The 27607-nt window shown below is 36.0% G+C and overlaps 1 protein-coding gene across 3 annotated transcripts; it reads right to left on the bottom strand.

The window, feature by feature from the left end:
• Positions 1-10027: 10027 nt before the first annotated feature.
• On the bottom strand, positions 10028-27189 carry PRKRA (protein activator of interferon induced protein kinase EIF2AK2). Of its 3 annotated transcripts, none has more exons than XM_074302997.1 (8): positions 26760-27189; positions 25860-26029; positions 22380-22461; positions 17987-18065; positions 16777-16894; positions 15486-15580; positions 12743-12917; positions 10028-10790 (listed from the first exon to the last, which is right to left on the bottom strand). In XM_074302997.1, exons 1-8 carry the CDS (start codon positions 26822-26824, stop codon positions 10633-10635), a joined length of 942 nt encoding a protein of 313 aa, XP_074159098.1. In that variant the 5' UTR covers positions 26825-27189; the 3' UTR covers positions 10028-10632. The 3 variants fall into 3 exon arrangements, with proteins under 3 accessions (XP_074159098.1, XP_074159095.1, XP_074159096.1); XM_074302994.1 differs by having other exon boundaries at positions 10028-10787; positions 26760-27188; XM_074302995.1 differs by lacking the exon at positions 26760-27189 and adding an exon at positions 26314-26441.
• Positions 27190-27607: the final 418 nt, after the last annotated feature.

Raw genomic sequence — 27607 nt, 5'->3', positions numbered from 1 at the left:
GACTCATCCTGACCTGATTTCAGTTCCCAGGTCAATTAATTGCCTGAGGATGATTACTTTCATTCTGACCTCTAATTATTTAGTAAATCTCCCAAACTCTCCCCCAGATTCCCAAGCTTTCTTTACAGAGTTTTGCATGGTATCTACAAAGCAAATGATCTGGTAAAACAATGAGATACCTAACCCCTCTCACCAGCAACTTGATCATTCTCTCTGCCTTCATACACTATAAAAACCCTGTTCCCAGTAGGTCTCCATTGGTACTCCAGTTCTTGTTGTACACTATCATTGGCGGCTACTCCTTTGCCTCGATTAAAAATCTCCATTTAAAATTTAAAGTTCAGGTTGACATTTTCATTTCCAATATTCTAAGATTGGAGGACATGGTGTAGCAAAAAAAAAAGGTAGGGAGTGTTCAGCTACTTTACAATTTCACCTAAGGCTGGCTCTGATGCTCAGAAAATAGTGGAATGAAAGATAGAGACTTTATTTTTTGCCCATTGCTTCTAATAAGATCATTTTATCTGAGTGAAATAAAATATTACTTTATTTTCCAGAATCTACATAGCAGTTGGAAGACAACCTCAGAGGATATATAGTCTCACTCTATCATTTTATAGATAAGTAAATTAAGGCCCAGAGAGAAGGAACGAATTAAACAAAGTCATGGTGCTAATTGGAAGGCTGGAACCAGAACCAAGGTCTCCTAACTCTTGTCTAGGAATACCATTAATATTCTCCAACAATATCTTTCATTGTGGACCCAACACTAGCAGATGCAAGCTATGTCCTTGCTTGAAATTTTGGTTAAATGTATGCATAAAAAGTATTTGAATAATGTATAGTGGGGGTCGGACTAGAGAATTTACCATGGAAGTGGGTACAGGCTCTGGCTCCTTCCACTGAGAAATGTGCTAAGGTTCCTTGTTATGAGTCAGTTCTTATTGATCCTTATACCAGTGTTTAAAATTATTGGTGATAACAGGAAGATCTACTTACTTGTAGAAGAGGAAAAATACAGTCTCTTTTCCTCTGTTGAGCACTTGGTTTGAGAATGCTTGACCAGTTCTCTCTGGATTTCTAAAGAGGGAATTTTTCTTTCTTCCTCCAATCCTTTAGGTTCACTCCTTCCAATCCTGTGCTATTCTGGCTACAAGCATATGGCATCCAGAACACCACTTGCTGCAAAATAAAGTAAACTTTTAAATCTAGGTAAGGCATTTCAGATCTCATACAGGAACCAACATTGTTGGTTCCTAATAATATCTGAATTTCTAATAAAATAGTGTTGTACATCTAATATCTCCATCTGATCATAAGGGAAAATATATATTAAAAAATGAAGGCACATATTTATAAAGGGACCTCATGTTCTCTATATTGTTTTTTTTTCTCTATATTGTTCAGAATCAACAGAGATAATAATAAATAATGATTCACAAACATAGAAGTCTAAAATTTGCTGAACATTTTATTTTTTATTTATTTTACTTTTAGCATTCATTTTTGAAACTTCATTAAAAATTTTAAGTTCCTGGAAGTTGAGTGGATGCCCGTTGAGTGGTAGAAAAAAAGTTAAAAATCAACATGGTCCCTTCTCTCAGAAAGTTTTCAACCTAATAGAATGAAAATATATGAGCATACAAATGGTTGAGTAAATTATGGTATGTGAATATAATTGAATATTACTATTCTATAAGAAATAATGAGCAGGCTGATTTCAGAAAAGCCTTGAAAATCTTATATGAACTTATACTAAGTTAAGAGAACATTGTACATAGCAACAAGAAGATTATGTGATAATCAACTGTAATAGACTTGACTCCTTTAAAAAATGAGGTGATTTAAGGCAATTCCAATAGACTTGTGCCATCTGCATTCAGAAAGAGAACTAGAAGACTGAATATGAATCAAGCATAGTACTTTCACTTTTTTGTTGTTTGCTTGTTGTTTTTTTCTTTCTTGTGTTTTTTTTCCCTTTTGATCTGATTTTTCTTGTACGATGTGATGAGTATGGAAATATATTTAGAAGAATTGCACATATTTAACCATTGCTTGCTGTCTAAGGGAGGGGGAAGAGGAGGAGAAAGGAAGAAAAATTTGGAACACAAGGTTTTGTAAAGATGAATATTGAAAATTATCTTTGAATGGATTTGAAAAAATAAAATATTTTAAAAATCTTTTAAGTTCCAAATTCTCCTTCCTGCTCTTTTCTACCCATTGAGAAAACATGCAATATGATATCAGTATTCATGTGAAGTCATATAAAATATTTTCATATAAGTCATTAAAAACAATATTAAGAAAGTAAAAAATTATGTTTTAGTCTGCCTTCAGAATTTATCAGTTCTCTCTCAGGAAGTAGGAAACATATTTTGTCCTGGGTCTTTTGGAATTGTCTTACATCATTGTATTGATCAGAATGGCTGATATTCAGAGTTGGTTATTGCACAATATTCAATATTGCTTTTACTGTGTATAAGGTTCTTTTGGTTCTGCTCACTTCACTTCTCAGTTCATACAAGTTTTCCCAGGTAGAATACTTTACATATTAATCTCATTTGAGTCTCACAAAAACCCAATAAGATAAGGATATATTAAATTGTGGTATATGAATATTATGGAATATTATTGTTCTATAAGAAATGACCAGCAGGATGATTTCAGAGAGGCCTGGAGAGACTTACATGAACTGATGCTGAGTGAAATGAGCAGGACCAGGAGATCATTATATACTTCAACAACAACACTATGTGATGATCAATTCTTTTTTTTTCTTCCCTCTTGTAAGTTCCTTGACCGATTTCTTTTCTTTCTTTTTTTTTTGAAATATTTCCTGTCTCCTTCCCTTATGCTCTTAAGCATGGCTTATTCCAGAAAGCACAGAGGTAAAGGGATCCTGTTCAAGGAAAGGGGAAAAGAAAGAAATAGGACTTGGCTAAACACTTGGTAGAAAAAGATTAAAATCAACATGGTCCCTTCCCTCAAAAAGCTTGCAAAGCTAATAGAATTAAAATAATGAGCACACAAGTGTGATAAAAGTAGAATATTGAAAGAACAAAAAAGGAGACACAGAGAGAGAGAAGTGTCTAGATAAAGGGAGAGAGGGGGGTGGAAATCTAATTAAATTCTATAAAGAATAAGATGATAAAGATGAGTAAGACCACAGGACATAGTCTTGGGATTCTTGCATGGACTCTAAAGAGGATGGTAATTGGTTCACTACAGAAAGGCCCTTCCATTATGCATGCCTAGAAGCAGGCTCTCCAAATTAATTGGTGGGTTGGTTCCATGCCAGTGACTGTACATGCTCTTAGTTCTTTTTAAAGAAAAAATAATTTATTTTTAATTATTTGTGGAATAAAATAATCATTTCCATAACATAGTATAATAAAAAAGATGATTGAGTACACATGAAATTACAATTCTACTATGTATAATTTCTATTCCTTTTAAATATGCAGCAAATTTATGTAAATATCTTTTTTTTCCCCTTCTTGCCCCTCTTACCATCACCCCATCCCAGAGATGGCTACTACTAGACACAAATAGATACATATATGTGTGTGTGTATAAAATTATTCTATACATACTTCTATTTATCAGTTCTTTCTCTGGATGCGGGTAGTATCTTTCTTCAAATGTTCTTTAGAGTTAATTTGGGCTAGATTTTTCATTATGGTATGAAAGAACAATAAGAAGATAGCTAGGAGGGAATAATGTGGTAGAAGCCAAAAGAAGACACTGTCTAGGGAAAGAGGGTCATCAATAATGTTGAGGGCTACACTTTGAAAAGTCAAAGGAGATGAGGGTGAAAAAAAGCTGCCAGATTTAGCAATAAGAAATGATTGAAATAAAAATAAAATTTGAAATGAAAGCCATTTCAGAGGATGGTTTTGGTGGAGTGATGCCAGGTAACAAGTGAATGGCTGATGAGGGAGTGAAGGCAGTGAATGTAGGCCACTCTTTCTAAGAGCTTTAACAGTGAAAAAAAAAAAGGAGAAATATAGGACAGTAGTGGCTTGAGGCATTGGCAGAGCTACTAGAAGGTTTTCTAAGGATAAAGAGACATGAGCATGTTTGTTGGCAGCAGAGAAGGAGTTCATAGATTGGTCAAGATTGAAGATTAGAGAAAAGGCGGGGATGAGAAATGGGGTAAACTACTTAAGGAGAAGAGGCAATAACCAACTTCCCCCCAAATTATATGATTCACTTCTAAACAACAGGAATTTTAATATTTCCTTGGCCACTTTCTTAAATCTATAATAAACAAAACAATCAACCAAGTTCTCTCGGATTTATCACATTTGCCAGTTTCAGAATTGCAAATGCTCACACTGAAAGTTTAATGACCAGCTTGCCAGTTTGAACTTGCTCCAGCACACCCTTGGGACAAGGTCAAGGTTTTTCTTCCACAAAATGAACAAATAGGATCATCTGCTGAGGGAATAGATTCTAACAGCAGAGTATGTGGTTTGACTTTACAGGAGAACATTTGAAGCAGACATAAAGGAAAGCATTCAAAGATGAATAAAAAGATTGGGATGTAGTAGGGAGACTCCTAGGAGAAGTCCTCAATTGTGAGCAGACCCAATGCCTAAGATTTTCTAACTTCCCTTCAGCACTATTCAACTACTTGGGGGTAGGAAAGGAGAAGTCATATGTTGAATTTTACCCCAGGGTGAAAGATTAGTAGGTTGTGAAGAGTATAACAAAAGGCCCCAGCATTCAAGGAGAAAAAAGGAGATTGAACAAATGAACCACAGTGTCAGTGGAAATAAGAAAATCAAACCAGAACATAAGAGCTCAACTGGGAGAACAGGAGAGGATCTAGGAACTGGCAGCCAATATATTTGAGATGAATAGCACAATAGATTTGTAGCTTCATGTACAATCATCTTTTTTTATTTTACTATGTTACTGAAATGCTTATTTTATTCTGTAAATTAAAAATACATTTTAGTAGATAGAGCACCAGCCCTGAAGTCCGGAGGACCTGAGTTCAAATTTGGCCTTAGACACTTTACACTTTCTGGCTGTGTGACCCTGGACAAATTGTTAATTACCTTAATTACCCTTAATTACCTTAATAACCCTTAATTGCCTTAACAAAAAAAAAATTAAAAGAAGAAATTAATCTATGAACAAGTACTTATCAGTACCTACTCTGTTCTAAGGCCCTGGTAATATGAATAGAGACAGTCTTTGCCCTCAAAGAAATTATATTCTACAGGTGGTAAAGACAGAAGGACAAGAAATTGTCATCAGAAAGGAGAATTTCAGGCTTTAACACCACAGAGGTAGGACTTTTTAAGTGATAGGAAGAGCTAAAGTGTGACTATTACTGCGAGTGGCTGAGGAAGAGCCAAAAAAAAAAAGATCACAGGAGGTGAGGAAGTGGAAAAGTGGCCAGATATTATCCAGATTATCAACAGGAATATTAAAGCATCCTTTAAGATGGGGGATGACCACATTGATGAATGAGGCAGGGCCTTATAGCACTTATACCAGAGCCACTTTGGTCTATTTAAACCTACTGTTTAAACTAAGCTCCTCACAGCCCCAGTTTTAATACAAAATATCTCTTCAGGCAACTACGGAAATTTCTTCCTTGATGTCCCTAACATACCCTGTTTTTTGCGTGAGTGTCTCACAAGAACACCAGAGGCCTTTATTTTCTCCCTTTATTTGGTTGCTGTGCCTTTCACCTGTGCTGTAAATTTCACTGTTCATTGCATTTTCCCCCCTTTAGTAATTTCTTTTCATTTTCTTCAAGGACATCTGATCTGAGGTATGTAAATTATCCTGGGTTACTCCTCTGAGATATCCAAGTGGAAAGAAGGAGGAATAAAATTAGTAAATCCTAGAAGTAATTCCTAAAGCAGGCTCCTTTGCCTCAGAGGAGAGGTGGAAAATCTCCATTTGATGAGATATATGATCTTGTTTGTGGATGATGCAATGATTACAGCAAACTTCAGAAAATAATAGGGCTTTCTTAAACTCTATTCAAAAAGAGACAAATCAAATAATCTACTCAGAAAAAAACTAGTGGATGAAGAATGAATGTTGTCCAGATTATGATATGTAGTTAGCTGGAAACTGATTGAGTTAATCAGTACATTTGTGTGTAATAGGAGAGCTACTACAAATAGACAATGACTTAGACCTGGATTTGAAGAGGAGAAGAAAAGATTGGATTAAATTTAGGAAACTGAATTGCACTATCGTTGATCCTAAACTGCTCCCTGCCAAAACAAAATATTCTTTTCATCACCAATATTCCTTTTTTCCCACAGCCTTTATTTATGCATTATAATTAATACCAATATTCTATAATTCTACTGGAAAAATCTCCAAAATAATTTCCTTTTAGAAATTATCTTACTTCAAATAAAAAACCACTAAGATTTCACAAGTTGAGATAGCATTTAAGTTCTGATAGCATTAAGTTCTGATCCTATCAAGAGTTAAAAACAAAAAGCTCCTTCTGAAAGGATTATTTTCAAGATGACCAATGGGTCACATCATAATTAAGGGTTTGTTTTGTTTTGTTTTCTTCTAATAAAATTTCCTTTGCAAAGAAATGTTTGTTTTTGATTGGAAAACTTTTAAAACAGGTTGGTTTTTGCATGGAAGACTAGACTCCAAAGAATGAAAATTACCAGTCATCCAAAGGACAACAAAGAAAGCAGGTACATATATATATATACACACACACACACACACACACACACACACACACACACACACACACATATTACTAACAATGAATACAGGAAGTTTTTAAAGACATGAATAAATGACAAAACTTTTATTAAGAAAGTAAGCACTATGTGCAAAGCACTGTGCTAAAGGCTACAGACAGAAATATCTGTATAAAGGAGAAGGCAGTATTTGATTTCTGGGAATTTTTATTTTAGGGAGATGACAAATATAAAGCAGTGGCCCAGGAAAAGTATTTGGTTTAAAAAGCTATTGCTGTTTGTCTATCTTCCAAGAGGATTGTGGAGTGATGTCTTGACTTCAGGGTGAGTCAGAATTGCACAAAGTTGTCAGCCTCTCTTCTTCCCGAGTGATTTAAGTCCAGTGGTGAGACAAAAGTTAGAACAACTGAAGATGGCCCTGGAGTCTTTGATAAAAAGCCACAAGGGTGATGAGTGGAGCTTTGGGGAAGGTTACCATACCCTTTTTAATGGCACTGGCAGTGTTCATTGCAGTATGGTTCTAGAACTGGAACATAGGAAAAGACTAGCCAGAGAGTAAAGTGACCGGAGACAAACTACACATAGAAAATGCATGAGACATTCACCTGGTAGCAGGGACTACCAGACAAGAGTTCCAAGACTTAAAAAATTAAGTTCTCTAGGGTCTGAAACCTGGTTAAGAACATGTTCTACCAGAAAATGAGGTATGTCTGTCATGTACAAAGGAACAAAGGAAAACAGAGTTGACCTGAGTTCGAGTATCTGTGAAATATTAAAGTATCATTCCAACACGTAAGAAGGAGGTATGGATGGTATCTGGATGGATGGATGATCAATTTAGATCTGGAAGGGACCTTAGAGGCCAAGAAGTCTAGTTCTCTCATTTTATAGATAAGAAACCTGAGGCTCAAAGAAGTTGTGACTTACCCAGTGAGATTATTATGGATTCATCAAAGTATCCAGGTGGAATAGAATCATTTATTTTATACCATGATTCACATAAAACAGAATTTCTGGAAGTTCTCAATTTCATTGTATCCTAAAAATTCATTTGTAAATCAACTGTTTATAACTTGGAATACATTTCTCATGAGATTCAGCATGCAAAGAGAGCCAGTCTTAGTTAAAGTGACCTAAATTCATTCTGACACACCAGCTGTGTGACATTAAGCAATTTACTTAATCTCTATGTTCCAATCAACTCTCTATGACTAAAAGTTATTGATGAATGGTTGCTTTGCATTGGTAGAGGGAGATTCTTACTTGGTTCTCTTAATATGGCAATGGAAGCATAAGTCCTGACAAAAACAAATATTATACCTGATGCTTAAATTCTTAGGCTAGACCACAAAGGCTTATTCAATCTGTAAATCACCAGAAGACTACAGCAACTATCTCTGTACAAATATTTTAGTGGAGAAACAATCTCCTTCTTGTGAGAGAAACACATTTTCCTCTGCTTTGGGGCAGGTTTCTATCTGAAAGCAGCTTAATCACAAATTTTAGGCCATTGATAGGTTCCCTATTTGATCAGGAACTGAATCCAAGTAGAGGACAGGAATGGAGATTAGTGGCAAGGAAGGGTTGAGACATGGGTTCCATAGTGTCAGGAGCATGGAGACCCAGCAATTAAGATTTCTTGCCAGCATGAACATTTTAGGAAATCCTTTCAATGCTGGAATATCTTCCCTCATTCATTTTCTTATTCAAATCCAAATAAAACCTACCCACTTTTACTTTCAATTCCATGCTATGATACTTTGTCCATGGTTTCTCTCCTTTCCTGGACCACTCTTACAGCTTGCATCTTGCTTTTAAAGTTCTTGAAAGCTGGAGAATAACCAACTTTCCCTATCCTACTCTATTAGATGCTACTGATGGTGTAATTTGCATAATTATACCCAGATGCCTATGGAATTCTTTGCGATTTAAAATTATGGAATGCTAGTTCTTGAACAAGAGGAATTCTCTAATATAAGATGTCCCTCCCAAAATAAGGGGGAAAAAATTTGAAATTTGAAATCAAAGTATGTGAACCTCGATTTGACTGGAATTTTGAAGGCAAGATCCTGTTCCCTTAGTAAATTCGTCTAAGGACAGAGTGGATAAAAGGAATAATGGTAAAATTGTTATATATGGGAGGAACCTGTCTGCCAGCCAGGAAAATGTCCAGAGGCTTTCCCCTAATGCCACTGGAACTCAGAAAAAGTTGCCTCTAGTGGGTTTGACCCTATCTGAAAGTAACTTGGTTCCCCCTGTAGGGATCAAAGTGGCTCTGATGTAGGCTGGTGTTATAGGAGCACCAATTATGGCAAAACCTAATGTTATTTGCTCAGATATGAACTATTAAGTGCTAAATGGAGAAAAAATACCCAATATGGTCAGCTAACAAGAAAAACTATTCACTGCATCAAAGGCCACGTCTGTCAACAATTAATAGGAAGCATGAAAAGAATCTATGCTTATTCATGAGTGATTGATGCAAAGTTAAGACTTTTGGAAGAAAAATTACTCAACAAAGATACATTTTTCCAAGATCCACTGTAATTTTTTTTCACCTTCCAATTTAACTTTCAATTGATGGTGTATAGTAGGTGTGTGCCACATAAAATTTTCTAAGATTTCTTGAAAGTGGGATAGGAGCTAAAAAGGTGAGATTTCCCATTCCACCTGGGCTCTTCAAGTCATAAAGCAACCTTTGATACAGCATTTAAATGTTTCTGTTCACTAGAAATAAAAATGTCTTCTATTCTTTGCATTTTTTTTCCAATTTAAAACCATTAGGGAAACAAAAGTCATTATTTCGGGCTTGATAAACAAATGACTGAAGTCATTTACATTTCAAAGGAAATCCAAAATTGGGATTATTCTACGCATTTGCTCAAAGGACCTACTTTGTGGAAGGTGAAGTGAACCAGACACTCTGGTAAAGAAAGTAAGATGAGGCAGAAAAGATTTGGAGCAGGAATGAGGGCTTAGGAGGAATAGCTAAAAAAATCTGCTTTTCTCTTTCCCCCTTGACACCAATGTTCCAGCCAATGTTAATCCTGCCACTATGGAACCCTATCCTGAGACAAGTGAAGAGAGAAACTAGCTGGAGACTATTATAAACTAAGAATAGACAAAAGAGAATAAAGTCCAGGCAGCAAGTGAGAAAAGGCAAATGGAGTTTCTGTGGCTAGCAGTCATTACTGGGTGGGTATTCATTCACATTTAATGGATATATATCTAAATTCAACATAGGTAAGACAGGGTGAGCCTCTAAATGAAAAACTATAAAACTAAAATTCATAGAGTAAAATAGAAAGAATTAAAGAAAACAATCAAGTCAGTAGCTTTTTAATAAAATGCAGTAGAACCCCATTATAATACACAGCTCCTTATTACATGGATTCATATATACTGCAGTCAAATCATGTCCCCTGAAACATAACAACTACATGCAATAAAAGTATGATATAACAGTTAGCCTATAAGGCCGGTGTTAGTCCTGTCCCCCAACACTAGCGTTATAAAGGGGTTCTTTAGAAAACCCTTTAGTAAGCTTTGTGTGAGGAAGGATTTAAGCACCAGTAAAAATTGTTGCTCAGTAGTAGTTTTATTTCATCATTGTCATCATCATTATAAACAAGAAATATTTATTTACTGCCTACTGTGTGCATGGCATTGTACTAGGTGCTACACTCTGCTTCATGATACAAAGTTTATAAATACAAGAAAACAATACAAAGTTGAAGCCATTAAAAAGAGCTTAATTCATAACCACTGCTGTGATATAATGAAAACTGTAGTCTGATGGTTTTCTATGAAAGTGATTTAGAAACATCACACAAGCTAAACATTACAGTCAACATTTTACTTGGGGGAAAAAAAACTCCTTTTATGTGCTACTGCTGCTTAAGGATTTTTCTTAAAGTTGCTCCAAGTTTTACTTTCTCTCTGCCATTATCTTTAAATACTGCAGGGCATTGTGAGCTGCATCACTGTGAGCACTGCCACAGGAGACCCCAGAACCATGGCAGACTGTGATGGGGCTGGTTGAAAGTTCAGCAAGACACTGGTACTGTCCATTCACACTCAGTTCTTCTGAAACAGATAAACTATTATTACCAACACATTATACATACTTTCTATCAATAATTGAGAAACATGAGTTTGAGAGATTAACTAACAATATCCTCTTATTAGTAAGCACAAGTTTATGGTGCTCCTCACTCTGAAGGTTGAAACAAAGTTCAACTCCAACTGCAGGACTTTTTTTTTTTTTTTTTTTTTTAAGTCCTATCTTTTTTATTAAGATGTCAGCTGCTGCTATCAATTGATATTTGGATCTGGGCAAATGAAATGGAGAGTCAGCTGAAGACCTCCTTTGGTCATATGCATTACTTGTGTGTATGTGAGTGTTTTAAAGATTACAATCTGAATTTCTATTTAGTGAAGAATACATTCTTATGACCAATTATAATAAGGAGGTAATCCTGCATTCTTGAAGATGAAAACCATTAGAAGGAAAACCTTTGTTACATTCTATCAAATTGGAAAGTCTTCAAATGTGGCCCAGCAGAGTACCTGACCCAAAGTAGGTACTCAAAAACAAAAACAAAAAAACCTTGCTGAACATATCAATGCCAATAGTGTATTATCTGAGATCCAGGCTAGCTAAAAGAGCCATTAAAAAAAACACACACACACAAATATTTGAGGCCAAGTTAAAACCCTGAACTAAAAAGGAAGAAGGTAGGCCTTCTGATCAGTTACAGTAGGTGAAAGAGGATCAAATAAGACAAGGAGGAAGGAATAATAAAAGTGTATAACAATGATAATTTATTAAAAACAGCACAATTTAGTCATATTACTTTATTTGCATTCAATTGAGAGCAGGGAGTCCTTAGCCTTTTTTGTGTCACAGACCCCTTTGGTAGTCTGGTGCGGCATAGACTCTTTCAGAATAATGTTTTTTATTGCATAAATACATAAAGAATTAGGAAGGAAACTAGTTGAAATAGTCACCAAAATAGCTTTTTAAAAAGCAAATTCACCAAACCCAAGTTAAGAACCTTTGTTTTAGAGGGAAATGTTTTAATGTATAGAATAACAATGGGGAAAGAAGTTTTCATGTTGATAGCCTCTTTATCAAAAAACAAATGCAGATAAATCTGCATTTCTTATATAAAAAAAAAGAATTCAACCAGAAATATGTAAAATAGTAAATTTGCTTAAAAATCTGTTAGGAGCTTTTTGAAAGTAACAGCATCATAAAAACATAATGCCAACAAAAGGTTTTTTTTTAATTTAAATAACCATGAATTGATATTTTCCACAATTCTACCTATAATTATAGATATAGCCAAGTCTTTTATAAGACACCTTTTTGATCTTATATTTGTGCTTTCTTTCTAGATTCACTGAAATAAACATTTATTGAAGTGTGGGCAGCATTATTAGGCCATAAAGGTAGCATATATTCTTTACTCTTTGTATCTCCTCAAAGCGCTACTAAAAATCAGAAATCTCCATCTCAAGTATTACAAATCTTTCATGGTTAATATGAACATTTGATTATAAGTTTCAGCTCTAATCAAGTCCTGCTCACTTACCATCAAAATTAATCAGATTACGAGTGGTTTTAAACAACTAAGCTCTTTAACATATTATAAGCTGAAATTTATCAACAAAAATACATCCAAATAGGTTTTATGAAGTGCTTAGAATAAAAAAAATCAAGTTACCAGTCCACATTACCACTTTTTCATTTGTTCTCTCCCCTAACTGCAAAAATCAAGGACCAAGACAAAGTAAAAGTTTTAAGTCAAGATGAGTGGGGGGCAGTCCAAAAAGCTATCCCTGTTTCTCTCCCAGAGTAATGGGATAGAAAAATGTTAGAATACTATTGTGTTTGGTTATTGTACATGCATTGTGCAGGAATTGTCAATCAATATTAAGAATGACTAGATTCTAACCAAGAAATGTACATTTTTGTTTCCTAAATCAAGAAAAAATTTTTTAAAAATTGATTAAAAAAAAAAAGAAAATCTTACCTATATCCAAATATGTTATTTCAAAACCTTGTTCCTTTCCAATTTCTCCAAGCATCTGAATATAATCTGTATTAGGGATACTGAGTAGGTTTCTTCTCAGTGAAGTTATTTTCTCCCCATTTGAATTCCTCAGAGTATTCCAAGTACACCCAATAGTACTTCCTAGTGCATTTGCCTGAAAAACATTTGAAAGTTTAGACTTATGATAGATAGATAACTTTCACTCTGAACAAAAGAACTATCCTAAATTTAACTTTGTTTTAAAAAAAAGGCATTTTAATCATAAAACTATTAACTTTTCATTTTAAAATAGATAATTACAAGGGGCAGACAGTTATAGAAAAAATTTCTAATAAAATACTTGTGTAATATAACAATTAGTACAAATATTTTTTGAAGTGAATGGTTTTCATTAGAAATTTCCTAGGACTATATTCAAGGATTTCACAAAGTTGCAAATAATCTTAATCTGTTTAGTAACCTATTCTCGAGTAATTTTCATATTAATTTTCACATATGCCCTAATATCCTTCAGAATTGTTAAGATTTCTCTTTTTTAACCCAAGTCTAACAACTGATATATAGAATTATAAGTATTGAGGGAAAAGAATCAGGCAAAGTTTGATGTGAGAGAGTAGGCCACAAGAAAATTTTATCAATCTAGGTAGTCAAATAATGGAAAACAAAAAAATGAAATTGCTAAATAGTTTGGGATATCTGGGGCATTTCCTTATTTTTAATTAGGCAACTGCCATTTTTGAAAAAAAGTTGTCTAGCTCTAATAAAACCATTTCAACCACTTTTACAATTTAAAAAACCCTTTATCTGCACTCCCCACTTTCTACCAAATGTAGACACAGATAACTGTTAACTCACTTGAGAACCAACGTATTTTAGTAGAAAAGTCCCAAGAGTTGCAAAACCTAGATTTGAATCTCTGGTCTAACATTCACTAGCTGTCACCTCAAGTGGGTCCTATAAACTCTTTGAGCCTCTTCTGACCTTTGATAAGTTCCTCTGACATAAAATAAAGAAACTGTGACCTATACAGTCTTTTAGTCATCATTCTGAGGTTCTCTCCAATACTAGTCGTGATAATTGCTAGGAGTACAAAGTGAATGAGAAGGCAGAACAGGCAGGAGGAAATAAGTCTCACTGGTTCTATGATCCTCAAAGTGCCCTTGGGGAGTCTCCCTGCTGTGATCCCAATTTAAACATTGAGGATTTCTCAGCAAGTGACACAGGGCCTGTTGTCTTTATCTATGAAATGAAAAGGCTGGACCTGATCACAGAATCAAACATTTAGCACTAGAAGAGACCTCAAATACCATATACTTCCACCTTCTAATTTTACAGGTGAAGAGTAGACTAAGTGACTTGCCTGAGATAATCCAAATGGTAAATAACAAAGGTGTCATTTGAACCCAAGTCTCTGGACTCCAAATATCTTAGGTTCCTTCCACTGTACCACACTCCCTCTAGACAAGCTCTATAGTTCATGAAAAAAGACTATCACCCTATATTTCATGTTCTAAGTTCTTTCCAATTCCTATGCTCTAAGGTAAGGATTCTTAACCTGTTCTATGCCTTGGGACCCTTCAGCAATCTGCAAAGTCTATGGACTCTTTTTCAAAGTTATATTTTAAAATGTAGAAAATAAAACATATAGATCATAAAGGAAATCAGCTAAACATAAACAATTATCTTCATCTCTAGAATACCAGCTCCCAAGCCTCCTAGAATCCTTATCTTCCTTCAAATCTCAGCTCCAGAATAATTTCCCACAAAAGTCCCTTCCTGATCCAACCAGCTTTTATAATTCCTCCACCTCCCCAAAAGACCTCAATTGTATATGTTTTGCATTTACTTGAATGCATATATGTTACTTCTCTTGGTGGCATATAAGCTTATTAAGGCAATTGGGTTTTTTGGGGGGAGGAAGAGGGTTTGGTCTTTGTATCGTCAAAGCCTATCACTGCCTGGTATATAGGGAGATGCTTAATAAATGTAATTATCCTAACCTCTCTGTACCTTAAGTTTCATTAACATGTAAAATGTACTCAAAATGCTTACTCCATTTACCACGTATTCATCATGTATTTACTGAGCACCAGAAGGCAATACTTTCGGAAAGAGCTCTCTACTTAAAAGTCAGAAATTGGGAGTGTGTTCCGGCTGTGACACAAGATAAAGCACTAACCTCTCTCATGGCACCAGCCTCTTCATCTGTAAAATGAGCTGTAAAATTGGGCTACTTTGTCTCTAATGTCCCTTTCCAGCTTAAATTCTATGAGTCAGTTTTCTTATTTGCAAAATCTATGATAATAGACTGCAAGAGTCAGAAAGAACCTTAATGGCTTTCTAGTCTAATCTTCTACTAGATGTGTGAATCTTCTCTACAAGACATTCCCAGAAGTGATCCCAACACATGTGTTTTGAGTCTTTTCACAATGCTGGTTTACACTACACTAGGCATGCTCTACCCTGACACATTTGCCAATGTCCTGCCTAAATAAAATGTGACACCCAAAGAGTTAGACAATGTTTTTGATATGTGCCTGAACAAGGTAGACTACAATGGAATTACACGGTCAAGTTAAATAGTGGGCAGCAGTTTGATTTATTGTAGTCAAGGGATTTCATGGGACTAAAGGCTAAACTGATCTAAACAGAACAAAAACAGTTTGCTGAACAATAAGATACTTGATCATACTGACACCATTAAAGCCCAATTACTACTTACTAAGGAAACATTGTTATCGGGAGAGAATTCACGGAATTTGGCAAGAAACTTTTCAGCAGCATTTCTCTTGGCTTGTTTTTTTGATGCCCCTTTTCCTAAAGAAAATAATAGAAAATATTAAATAAAAGAATTAATGTCCACAAAGGAGATTAGATGAATTATGAAAGAATAGGTTCCTACGTAATGGAAAAATTGTCTCATGTTGCCTACATGTTCTTCACGTAGTTTCCTCCTGGTTTCATGCTTGCTTTTTTAATTAGTTGCAGATACCTGGTAAACTTATCTACACTGTTTCTATTGTTGTACTTTATAAATGTCCTGCATGTTATTTCTTTTTTCTCAATAAGAGATTCTTTATGCATTTTTCTTTAGTTTCATTTACTTCCGACCACTTTCCCAATCTGTAATGGTCTATGCTAGTTTATAATCTTATTCTTCTGGGCCTATTTTTTAGTCTACCTTAATTGAATTTCACTCCTCTTTGAGTGTAAAAGGATGAAATTAGATTGGAAAAATCATTAAAGAGATACTGATTCCTTGAAATTGATTGTAGTGCTTAACCAAACTTCAAATTCATGGACTGCTTTAAAAATATTTCAAAGGCATTAAAGAATGAATATAAGAAAAATTACATAAAAGTACAATCATTGTCTTCAATGTCTTTTAACCTGACATTATTCTCATGTCGTCGTTCTTCCTTTTCTATCATCTTGTTTTCTATCTCACCTTCATATTAATCTCAATATTTCCTTGGAATTCTTTTGACTTCTGCAGTTAATAGTTAATCTGAAAAAAATTTACTATTGCTTCTCTCTGCATATCCAAAAAAAAGTACATAGCATTTATGTACATATGTACATATGCTTTAATATGTTGGGTTTAAAAGTGCAAAATATGTATATGTTTTTAAAAATTCACTATGTCCATCCTTAATTTAGAAATACTATCTCATCCCTTTAGATCCATTCTCTACTCAAACCTACATATTCTTTGTAGAGTTATGAAAACATCTGCATTCAACTAAATGCACTCAAAATTTCATCTCATGTGTCAGAAAAAGGCATTAAAAAGTTGAGAGCAAAAAGCATTAGCTTATTAATATATTGTGCAACAAGACTTGGTTTAGGCCCAGGATATATGGTAATGGGCATAGGTACTAAAGTTATAATTTACTAAAGTATTCCAAAGCAATGACTTAAAATATAAATTTAAAAGAAAAGTAATAATATTCTACTAGAACAAAAATTTCTTTTGACACAGCATGTTACAATATTTTACAAGACATATATACCAGTTTCTATAAATGATTCAAGTCTGCAGATCGTGGTGAACTCTTTCTTATGAGCGGGTCCTCCCTCCTGAGAAAGTGTATACTCGGGAAGTCTCCAGCCATGTTGAATAGCCAGTTCCTTCAAAACAGTAGTAAAGTTTCATTTAAAATAGCATTTATGTAATGATTATAATGAAAACATTATAATTTCTTTTCCCCAAATCTATTATATAAGGGGTAAAAAAAGTAATGATGTATGGCAATGAAAAAAATGAGGGAAAAGTTCATCTCCTACTTTTACATAGACATCCTAACATTTTATACATAAAAAAAGTCATCAATATCAACACAGAAGCAATGTCCTCCTGTGAATGGAATGCTTCCATTTAATTATTATACACTGACACCTCAGAGATCAAATGAGAAGCCAGGCTGCTAAAAGCCCCTTGTAGAATATTAGAGAGGATATTTTGAGGAATTCACTGTTATTGACTTCTGTGGCCTCTACTTTCATATCTGAAAATTTCTGGGTCCAGAAGCTGGCTAACCAATGCAATTGTGTGAAACAGGGAAGAGCAAAGAAAGCAAACCAAGACTTTTGGTGAAAGTTGCAGAAGAAAAATGAGAAAAAAATGCCAAAGGAAAAGCCCACATAAGAGAAGAAGGTATTCAACAGGACCAACTGTAAAATGAGGATGGGTAATTGTCCAAAAGAATGCATAGGTAATCATTTGTAAGAAGGATGATCTGCATGCAATAATTCAAAGCTGCTTGCATTTTTTTTTTTTTTTTGTGGCAGAATAAGCAAATAAATATACTACTTCATTTTCCTTGACCTATCCTATCCAGTCTGGGGTATTTATGATGGCTTCTCTCACAACATAAGTAGAAAAAGGTCTTCTGTCATAAATAGTAATAAAATTCTTAAAATATAAAACACTCTACCCATGTGCATAGGGGTCTTGTTGATCTTAAATGAGAATTCCACAAACCAAAGGCAGATACTGTATATGGGAGGAAAATCCAAGACATGATAAAAAGAATAATCTTTTCAAGTTAGTTTTGTAATATCTAATGCAAAGTTTTTGCTTTGGAAAACAAAATATATTTAAAAACTCATTCCCTTTCTTATGCAACACAATTGTACTAAAACCACTGTTATATCTTTTTTTTAGTGAAAAAATGATGAAAAACATAGGAAATATATGAAAAACATAATTATACAACATACCTGTAATGAACCGATAGGATTAGCCTGATTCTTTGGTTGCTTGGAAGGATCAGGAGCCATTGGGTCTGGAACTGCAAAACTAAATTATTTTAAAAATATGTTATATATTATGAAATTAACTTTGGCTAAGGCAATTGGGGTTAAGTGACTTGCCCAGGGTCACACAGCCAGGAAGTGTTAAGTGACTGAAGCCAGACTTGAACTAATGTCCTCCTGACTTCAGGGCTGGTGCTCTATTCACTGTGCCACCGAGCTGCCCCAATAACTCTTTGTTTCTCTAATTTCCTCATCATTGGTGGAAAGATCCCCCTTTTCATTTGTAAGACTAACAATTTGATTTTTCTCTTTCCTTTTTCTGATCAGATTTACCAAAGGTTTATCTATTTTATTGGCTTTTTCGTAAAACCAACTCTTGGTTTTATTTATTAATTCAATAGCTTTTTTACTTTCAATATTCCCAATAACTTTTTGAATATAACTAAACACATATTTATTTTGAATCTGTAATACATAATAGAGGAATATTCTTTTGTATTAATTTTTATCCTATTTTGTTTGTAGTATATTATATTAAAACATAGCTAATGAAAAATTAAACATAAAATTTTAATTTAATACCTTTTGCTTATTATCTCCTTTGGATTACTGTAGCTTTCTGCCAGGTCAGACGTCAACAACCTACATATAATTTGTAGACTTAATCCAGCCTACCACCTGTTTGTATGACCAGTGAGCCAAGAATGATTTTTACATTTTAAAAATAAAATAATTTAACAGTTGACTGAAAGGTCACAGTTCACTTGCAAGTATCTTTTTGAATCAACTCTACTGACAAACAATACAGGCATTCATTAAAAGTATACTTTTTAATGTAATATGCAGTCCTTAAAATTCTGTGTAAACCAAATGCTGGTAAATATAAGCTATATTAAATTAATTAGAGCTGCTCTTGATATAAATTGTGACATCCTATTCTAAAACAAGAAATCCATTATAATGTCAAAGACTGACCCTTAGTCACGATCTGATAGGATATTATATATTACAAAATTATCTTAATGTAATGGAAATTAAAACTTATGGAGAAGGTATGTGAACTTCAAATTAGAAATTATTTGAGAACTACAGTTTCTTGTTGGATGCTTTGAAAACCAATGTCAAAAAGAAAGTGAATTTTCTAATTTCATACTTAAATCCACATTATTTTTAACAAATACAAACATTAAACTGATGAATTCAAATCTAAATACATATAAAAGTTACAAAGAGCTGTGGAACCAAATCAGAAGCAAAACTCTTTTAAAAAAATGTAGTCAAATTTTGAATTTTAATTCAAGATGAAAAAATGTTTCATTAACATTTTATTAAAGTCATTTAGAATGAATCTTGAATCATAAGAAAATTTCTTTAAAAACTGAAGACACTCTCAAAAAGTTTAATTAATATAGAAATAGAGAACACAAATGGAGTGCTGACTATGAGCAAAAGACTCACTGGTTCTTACAGAAGAAACATAAGATATTAATGAGTTAGCTGTCAGTGAACAGCTGTTTAAAAAAAAAATGGTGACTTATTTGAATCAATTTTTTTTCTATCAGAGGCCTAAATGAAATAGACTGGTATAATGGAATACACAGTACCCCAGGAACCAAAAGATCTCCAGGTTCTAGACCTGGCTCAGACATTTACTTATTATATGGTCAAATAAATAATTTTGTTTCTCTGAGACTATTTCTTTACCTGAAAAATATAGATAATGCTGGTTATGCCTATCCTCATAAGAGTGTATTAAAATCATGAGATAACATATTGTGAAAACACTCTACATACTATCAAGCTCTATATAATGTAAATATATTATCACCACCATCATTATTATATTACAATACTAGTTAAAACAAGTGGAAACTGACAGGAAATTTTCAGAGTATAAAATTAATTTGGACATCCTATATTTTATTTTTCCATTGTAGTTATTTGTGTATATCACTTCTTTTAAACTAGGAGATTTATAAGCTAAGTATTCTGTCTTCTTCAACTCTATTTTCTCTAGTGCCTACAATAGTGCTTCAGACATGGTAAATATTCATGAACTTTTGACTGAAATGATCTGATAATATATTTTTTATATCTCTTATCTAGTTCTAGATTGAACAATCTCATGGTATAAGTCTATGTTATGCTTTGCATAAAGTAGATTCTTAGTTTTTGAGAGTAGAGGTAAAGATTTAAAATAGACAAGACTGATTTAGGTTAGTCAGCTTTAAGTAGAAGGAAGTCCCTAATTATTTAGAAGGCCAGAACCAATGTAGAATTAAGCTGTATGCACAGAGTTTGGCTAATTGACTCGATGGACAACTTCTACGACTACTGAGATTTCAGATAAATACTATCTTCTGTTTCTTTTCTGACTGCCAGCATGGTTTCAAACTTTTGTCTGAATTGTCATTCTATATGCATTCATGTACAATGTAGTAATTTGAAATTATCAAAATAATTTTTATTAAAAGGCAGGAAAATTATGACATTGGATGTCATATATGCCTGACAATTCTCTGACAACTTACCCTTTCCTCCTGTCATGAAATAATGAAATAAAAATATACAGTGTTTTTTTGGCTTATTTTTCCCTTTATATCTAAAACATCACTAGGAAAATTTTCACAGAATACACTCATTCTTATAATGCCATTCAGTTTTACAATGTGCCAAATGCACTGAATGTTTTATGCTGGTAACCTTTTGGTGCACAGTAATAAAAGGGCAATCATCAAGGGCAGGGGAAAAAAAAGTCAGGCAATGATTTGGCCAAGTCTTGAAAATGAGTACATATCAATTACATGTGATCCCCACTCTCAGGAATCTAAGTTATTCTGGAATATTAAATACAAGTGCTCGTATATAAGGTCTCTATAGTAACAGTTCTAAGTATTAAGTAGGAGAGAATAGGAATGTGCCAAGGCAAAACTCCATAGTGGAAAGGTAGAGGAAGGCAAAGTGTCTATAACAACCTAAACAGAGGATGCTGGCATCAATTAGAAACAAATGGCATCTTGTGTGAATTAAGGACATTAGAACTGGCCCAGAGATTAGTAACAGATATATTGGGCTGAAATGAGATATAGCTTCTAGGAATAAGATAGTGATAGTCCCATTATATTATTCTGCCCTGATTGAACCACATCAAAAATACAGTGTTTGTTTCTAGGTATAACATTTTAGGAAGGATATTAATAAGCTGGAGAACATCCAAAGAACAAGAATGGTGAATCAGGGCCACAACTTCCTTGCACATAAGGTTTAAGGAACTGGTGATGATTGTCTAAAGAAAGGAAGACTAGGGATGGGATAGAAAGGAAGGAAGAAATGAATCAGAGATATGAAAACTGTCTTCCAAATATATGAGTTATTATAACCTATTTAGAATACCCCAAGCAGCAGAACCAGAAGCTATTGGTGTAGGTTGCAAAGACTTGCTTGTAAGTAAAAATACCTTGAGAAACAAAGCTGTTCAGAAGTGGAATGGACTTCCTCAAAATGTAGTGGATTCCTCTAACTGGAGTTCTTCGTGCCAAGGCTGGGTGACTAAATGCTGGCTATATTGTAGAGGAGATTATTTCCTGTGTATGGGTAGGATTATGTAGGCACTATAGTCCCTTCTAATTCTGAAATTTTCTCAATCTTTGACATAAATAAGGGAGTATCTAAAAGTGTGCTATACACAATACTATTTAATATATCAGCCAATTATAGATCCTTATGATATCTGATAACAAATCAAAATTCTTTCCAATAGTTCATTTTACAGCTTAACTACCATGTAATACAATAATTTGCAAAGCCCTGATATTAACATCCACTTATAATGGATAGTGCATTATTACATTATATATAGCTTTCCAGTGATGAAAAACAAATGTAGATTTGGAGGAAAATTTATTGCTTGAATCTCATGCCAGAACCTTAGAAGACAGTTTTATCTGCTAACATTTGCAAATACAATACCAGTTGAAAAATTACCCATGCATATGTTCTATTAATAAAAAAGCTATAATAAAATAAAAATTAAAAAAAAAAAGAAAAATAAATAACTGGATCTTCTACTAAAATCCTTTTGGGAGAAAAAAGGGCCTTCCTCAATACAGCATTGATTTAAATTTAATTCTTGAACTTATTTATTCTTAAAGTCCTTCCCAGAAGTGAGAGTTTTCATTAAAAAAAAAAAAAATGAGGGTTTCCAGTTTAAATACAACAGTTCATTCTGTTGTTTTTGCAAACATACTCAAAACTTTCATTTTTGCCTCAGCAATATTTCTAAACTGAAAAATGCAACAACACCAAAAACAACAACAACAACAACAACAAAACAAAACAAAACAAAACTGTAGCTCACCAAAGACTTGCATTTGCTTTCAAATGGCCAATGGCAGCTTCTGCAGCTTTATGCTTTGCCATTTTCTTACTTGAACCTTCACCTGTGTTAGGAAAAAAAAAAAAAAGTCAAGATGATCTGAGAGAACATCAACAAGATATGAGCAAATGATTTCAATTTACAAAAGGGAAGGATGGCATAATTAGTATTTATTAGAATACTGATTGTATGTAGTACTTAAAATTTTGCAATAAGTGACTTGTCCAGGATAACACAGTAAGTATAGGTCCTCTCGACTTCAGGACCAGTGTTCCAACCACTGTGCCCCCTTAGTTGCCCCCAAAGTACTTCACATACATTATCTCATTTTGGTTTTACAATGACCTTTTGAGGCAGGTCCTCTATATAACTACTGTTTTCCTGGTTTTTATAGATGAGGGCCTGTAGTACAGCAGGGTTTAAGAAAGGATCTAAATCCAAATCTTCCTTACTCCATATATATAGCACTCCATCCACATACACTGCCTCTTTAACATACAAGTTAAAAATATATAATGAAATCTAAATATATATAATAAAAAAGTTTTCTCTAAGTAGATGCTCATTGGTTGGGAAAATGGCTAAGCAAATCAACGTACATAAACAAAGGTATAGTACTATAATTGTCAGAAATGCCAGACATGAATACAGAAAAGCATGGCAAGATTTGCATGAATTGATGCAAGCAGAAGCAAGCAGAGTAAGGAAAATTATTACAACAATGTGAATGGAAAATTCTACAACCATAAAATATTTGAAAATGAAATGTTGAAAAATTATTAAAAACAAAACAAAACATAAGTTTGGCACCAGACAGAAATATAAGAAGATATCTCCCTCAGCTCAAATCCTTGAGAGGATGAGGATCCAAGTTTATGGAATATTGCATATGCTACCAGATTTTTTTAAATTTATAAAAGTTTTTTTTTCCTGTCTTAAAAAAACTGTTATAAAGGATGACTCTTTGGGATGGGAGAGAGGAAAGAATATGGGGAATATCTAGGCCACATAAAAAACAAAAGATAACCAAAATATATCTCTAAAAGGATTTCTTTACATACTCTCTCTCTCTATATATAAATAACATTTTAAAATTATAAATGCTCTATAAAATGATAAAGAAGTTATATTTCATGCTCAGAGGTATTGAACATATTCACTTCTCCTTGAAGCCTAGGTGAAAGGGAGAACACCAATGTTTTAAGCATAGAATCCTGAATTTCTGTAATGTAGCATAGCCTGCTATGGCAATGTTAAAGAGTAAGCTTTCCTTTGCAGCACTTAGCAATGAAATTATTTAACAGTGAAATTATCATTTTTCTAACTTGTTTCATCCTTGTGTGCCTGATCAAACCCCAGTTAAAAGTTGTGTATCAATGACTCTATATAAGGTATAACAGTAATCTTTCAAGGGAGGAGGAGAGGAGAGTGACCTCTTCCTCATTTTAAGGTCAACCTATATTCCCATTATGACTTGAGAAAGAGGGTGGAGAGAGGAGGGCATACTCTATTTCTAATTTCAAAAGCTGCAGTGAATAAAACATCTAACATTTTCCTCTTCTTCCTTAAAAGTAATGTAGTGAAACAAATTCCTGTCTAACCAAGAGACCCAAGTTCAATTTCCAACTCTGCCAACCCAGCAGTTACTTTTTCTTGAGTATCAGTTTCCTTTTTCTGTAAAATGGAGGTAGTAGACTAGATTTCTAAGTTTCCTTTAACCTTTAAGATTTAATAACTTATAATAGTCTCTGGAATAAGGCATTTTATTTAAGAGGATAAAACCTCCATTTTATCAATAAAAGGAGTGGGAATGGAGCAAGGATATGTTAATATTTCAGACAGCCATTGTATGGAGTCATCTTTTAATGGAAGATTTCTATAGATTTCTGGTCAGAAGTCTAAGGGAAATTGAAGGAAAGATGGAACTATTTTTTAAAAATAGCTTATATATAACTAAACAGATTAACAACACTCTATATTTTAAAATATTGAGGTGCCCAGGCATTGAGAAATTAAATAACTTGCCCAGTATCACAGCCAATATATATCAAGAGGCAAAACTTGAATCCAGGTCTTCCTAAATCTATTATTATGCTATGTTGCCTCTTTGTGGTATATGTAAACAACATCCCAGAAACAAAGACTATTGAAACAGCCTTATTATTTCTTCGGTTTGTAAGGGAACACATTTACTAATAATAGTGCCTACGTTTATACTGTGTTTGAGAGAGTAAACTGTTTTACTCAACAAGGCACATAGTATAAACATTTTCATCTTCATTTTAGACATCAGTAAACTGAGGCTCATCGTACTTAACTCTAACTCAATCACACTATGAAAAAAATAAAGAGAAAAAAAAAAAACATTTTAAGGTCCTGTTAATTTTTTAACAGATTACCAACCAAAATTCATGACTTAGCAGTTTTCCTCTAAGTAGAATTACAAACTGACTACTTGGCTTAGAGGGGAGGATGCGAGAGTGCCTGGATTTATATTCTGACTCTACCTGATAGGTAACTTTGGACTTATCATGTAGCTATCTCAGGCCCAGTTCTCTTAAGCAGGAAATGAGGGGATTAGACTATATGAAGTTAAAACTTGCTTTCCTTTCTATGCATTTTTCTTTTTCTTTCTTTTGCTCCAGTTCTCAGCTCAGAGAAGAGTGGGTATTCCTTCTCAGTTCTCCCGAGGGATCAGCCTTCAGCCCCAGTTCCTATGCCCTTTCACCAGAGAATATGAGATGTAATTTCATCTCAGTAAGAAAACAAAAATCGTGACCTAATTTTTAGATGAACAGATCATAAAACTTGACTTTGGGGTGGAGTGTTGTTTCCTCCCCATCCCCAAGTAAAATGGAATGTTGTCTCTCTGAATTTCCCTATTCAGGAAGTTAGTGACAAGAAGATAGTATCCATACTTAATAGGAAAATTCACCAGTAAATTATCTAAATTCATTGCCTTCCCTTTGGATTCTCAGTTTGCTAAATAAAATACACTTGTTTCTACCACAATGACTAGGAAAGCCCAACAACGTTCTTAGTTCTTGCAGTGAAGGAAGAAGAGAACTTATGCTTCACTTGAGTTTAACTTGTAACGCGGAAATGAGAAATAGGAAATCAAGGTACTGGTAGGGATGGTTAGCTTGGACACAAGCTATATTATTTAAATTAAAACGACATTAAAAACTATTTTAGAGTCCCTACTCATCTTTAAAGTCTCTTTCTGTAGAGACTATCTTAGGGAGTAGGAGGCCTCCATTACTCCTGCCTTAAATTGGGCTTAGGGTGTCCTGTGGGGGGGAGAGAAGGAAAAATCGGTAGAGAAAACGAGAAAAAGAAGATGAACGAACGCCTTTCTTCGGAGGTGACGATTTCCAGTTTCAGTAGTTCCCGGAGCCCCTTCCTAACGAACACATCACTGCCCGTCTCTAGGACGACGCTGGGTTAACAGCGCATACACACCTGAGCAGGTTATGTCACCCACTGTCACTCGGAAGGTGAAACTCGGCGTGTTTGCATGTCCATCGGCTCTTTCAAATTCATAAACTGGTACGTTGTTGGTCTTCATGCCATACTCATGTAACACCTGAATCGGTGTTTTCCCAGGTTTCGCTGTGATCATTTTCCCCAACCTGCATAAATGAGAAGGGTTTGTTGGCTTGAAACGCCAAAGGGGCAGGTGTGCAGGTGATAAAGGGCATCAAAGTTGGGATTTTAAGCGTCAGATGAGGCCCTTTCGAGAACTAAGCGAAGGAGTTCACTGTTCGTAAGACTGCGGCTGCATTTCTTCCGAGTGGGGAGTGTGGGCAAGCTCCCGCTTTCCCTGCCGGCAGCAGTAGCAGGGCTCAGGACAGGCGGGGAAGGGGGTTAGGGAGGGTCAGGAAGACAAAGCCCCACAAGCTGGCTCCGGTAGCACCTGCTCCGGGAACGAAACCATCTCCGAGGCAGCGCGGGCGTCTTCTTTCTCAAGCCTATCGGGGTTCAGGTAACTCGAGCTGCCCAGGCCTTCTGGGATGCGACAGCAACAACTCTTCTGGCCCGACCCCCCTCTCCTTCCCCCCCCCCCCCCCCCGGCGCGGCCCGGAGGTGGGGGGGGGGACGGGGGAGTGAAGGATTGGGAGCCGGGACGGGATGGCAGGACCGCGGGGGGGCAGAATGGGGGAGGGATGGAGTAGAGCCCTGGAGGGCGGGGCTTCTCCCGGCTCCAAGAAGTGGTGGGGGTTGGGGAGGGAGGGAAGAAGGGGTGTACTATTACCCACAAGGCACTCGGAGGCTTCCTCGTCCTCTCTAGCCTCCTCCCCTCCTCCCCCGCGAGGCCCCACCTGGTATCCTTGGCCGGCAAGAGCCCGCCTGCGGACTGACCTGAAGGTGCCACTGTCCTGAGGGGCTGGCGGCGGGGCCGCGGGATGGGGTCCGCCCTGAGGCATGTTGGGCCGTGAGGCGGCGGCTGGAGCTGCCGGCGTGGCCGGGGCCGCCGGGGCGGAGGCGGGAGCTCGAGGCCGGGGATTCGTTCTCCTTCCCTTGGGCGGCCCGTCCCCGAGAGGGGCCTCTTTGGCCCCCGGGGCCGCCGTGGCTGTGGCCGTTGCGGTCGCCGTGTTGGTCGCTTCCCCTTTCCCCTCTGCTACTGCCACTGCCACTGCCGCTGCTGCTTCTGCTGCTGCTGTCTCCTGTCCCTCTTCTCCCCCCTCCTCCTCCGCGTCCCTGTTGTGGTTCCGGGGGGCGGGGGAGAAGAGGAGGAGCCGACGGCGCGGCCCCCCCCTTACTCCCCCCGCCGCGCCCGCACCTGCTGCTGGCGCCGCGGCCCCGGCCCCCCGCCCGGCGCTCGCTCCTCCCAGCTGGCCCTCAGCTGCCACAGGCTCTCCAGATCTCAGTCCGCAAACTGACCTTCCCTCTCAAGTCCGCGAGCGCGCGCGGCGTGCGGCCACTGACACTACCACCCGCACCCCGCCCCCTCCCGCGAGCCCCGCGAGCCGGGCTCTGGGAGCGGGGTCATCGTTCTCCCTACCCGGGCACTGCTTGCTCCGCCTGAGGAGAGGGCGAATCTGGGCCGCCATAGTGGGAGCACCCCCTCCGAGATCCTCCAGAGCGGGGTTCCCGTGGACACACCGTCAGACTCTCTTCCCTCCTTCCTCTAGCCGAAAGCCCGGTGATGCTTTCCTTCCTGAGCTGGGATGGAAGCACGTCCGAATGACAAGTGATCATTCTCTAAC

The sequence above is a fragment of the Sminthopsis crassicaudata genome, chromosome 3, assembly GCF_048593235.1.
Source record: "Sminthopsis crassicaudata isolate SCR6 chromosome 3, ASM4859323v1, whole genome shotgun sequence".
In the NCBI taxonomy this organism is placed as follows: domain Eukaryota; kingdom Metazoa; phylum Chordata; class Mammalia; order Dasyuromorphia; family Dasyuridae; genus Sminthopsis; species Sminthopsis crassicaudata.
The sequence above is the reverse complement of the archived record's forward strand: the minus strand, read 5'-3'. Positions and strand labels throughout refer to the sequence as shown.

Bases quoted from the DNA above. Each gene is read 5' to 3' on its own strand.
- PRKRA (XM_074302997.1), bottom strand. From the start codon at position 26,824: ATGCCTCAGGGCGGACCCCATCCCGCGGCCCCGCCGCCAGCCCCTCAG. The intron at 16,895-17,986 runs GTATGTTGTATA...ACTGTTTTGAAG, and splicing joins ATCCTATCGGTTCATTACAG to GAACTGGCTATTCAACATGG. The intron at 10,791-12,742 runs GTAAGATTTTCT...TATCTGTTTCAG, and splicing joins AATAACATATTTGGATATAG to AAGAACTGAGTGTGAATGGA.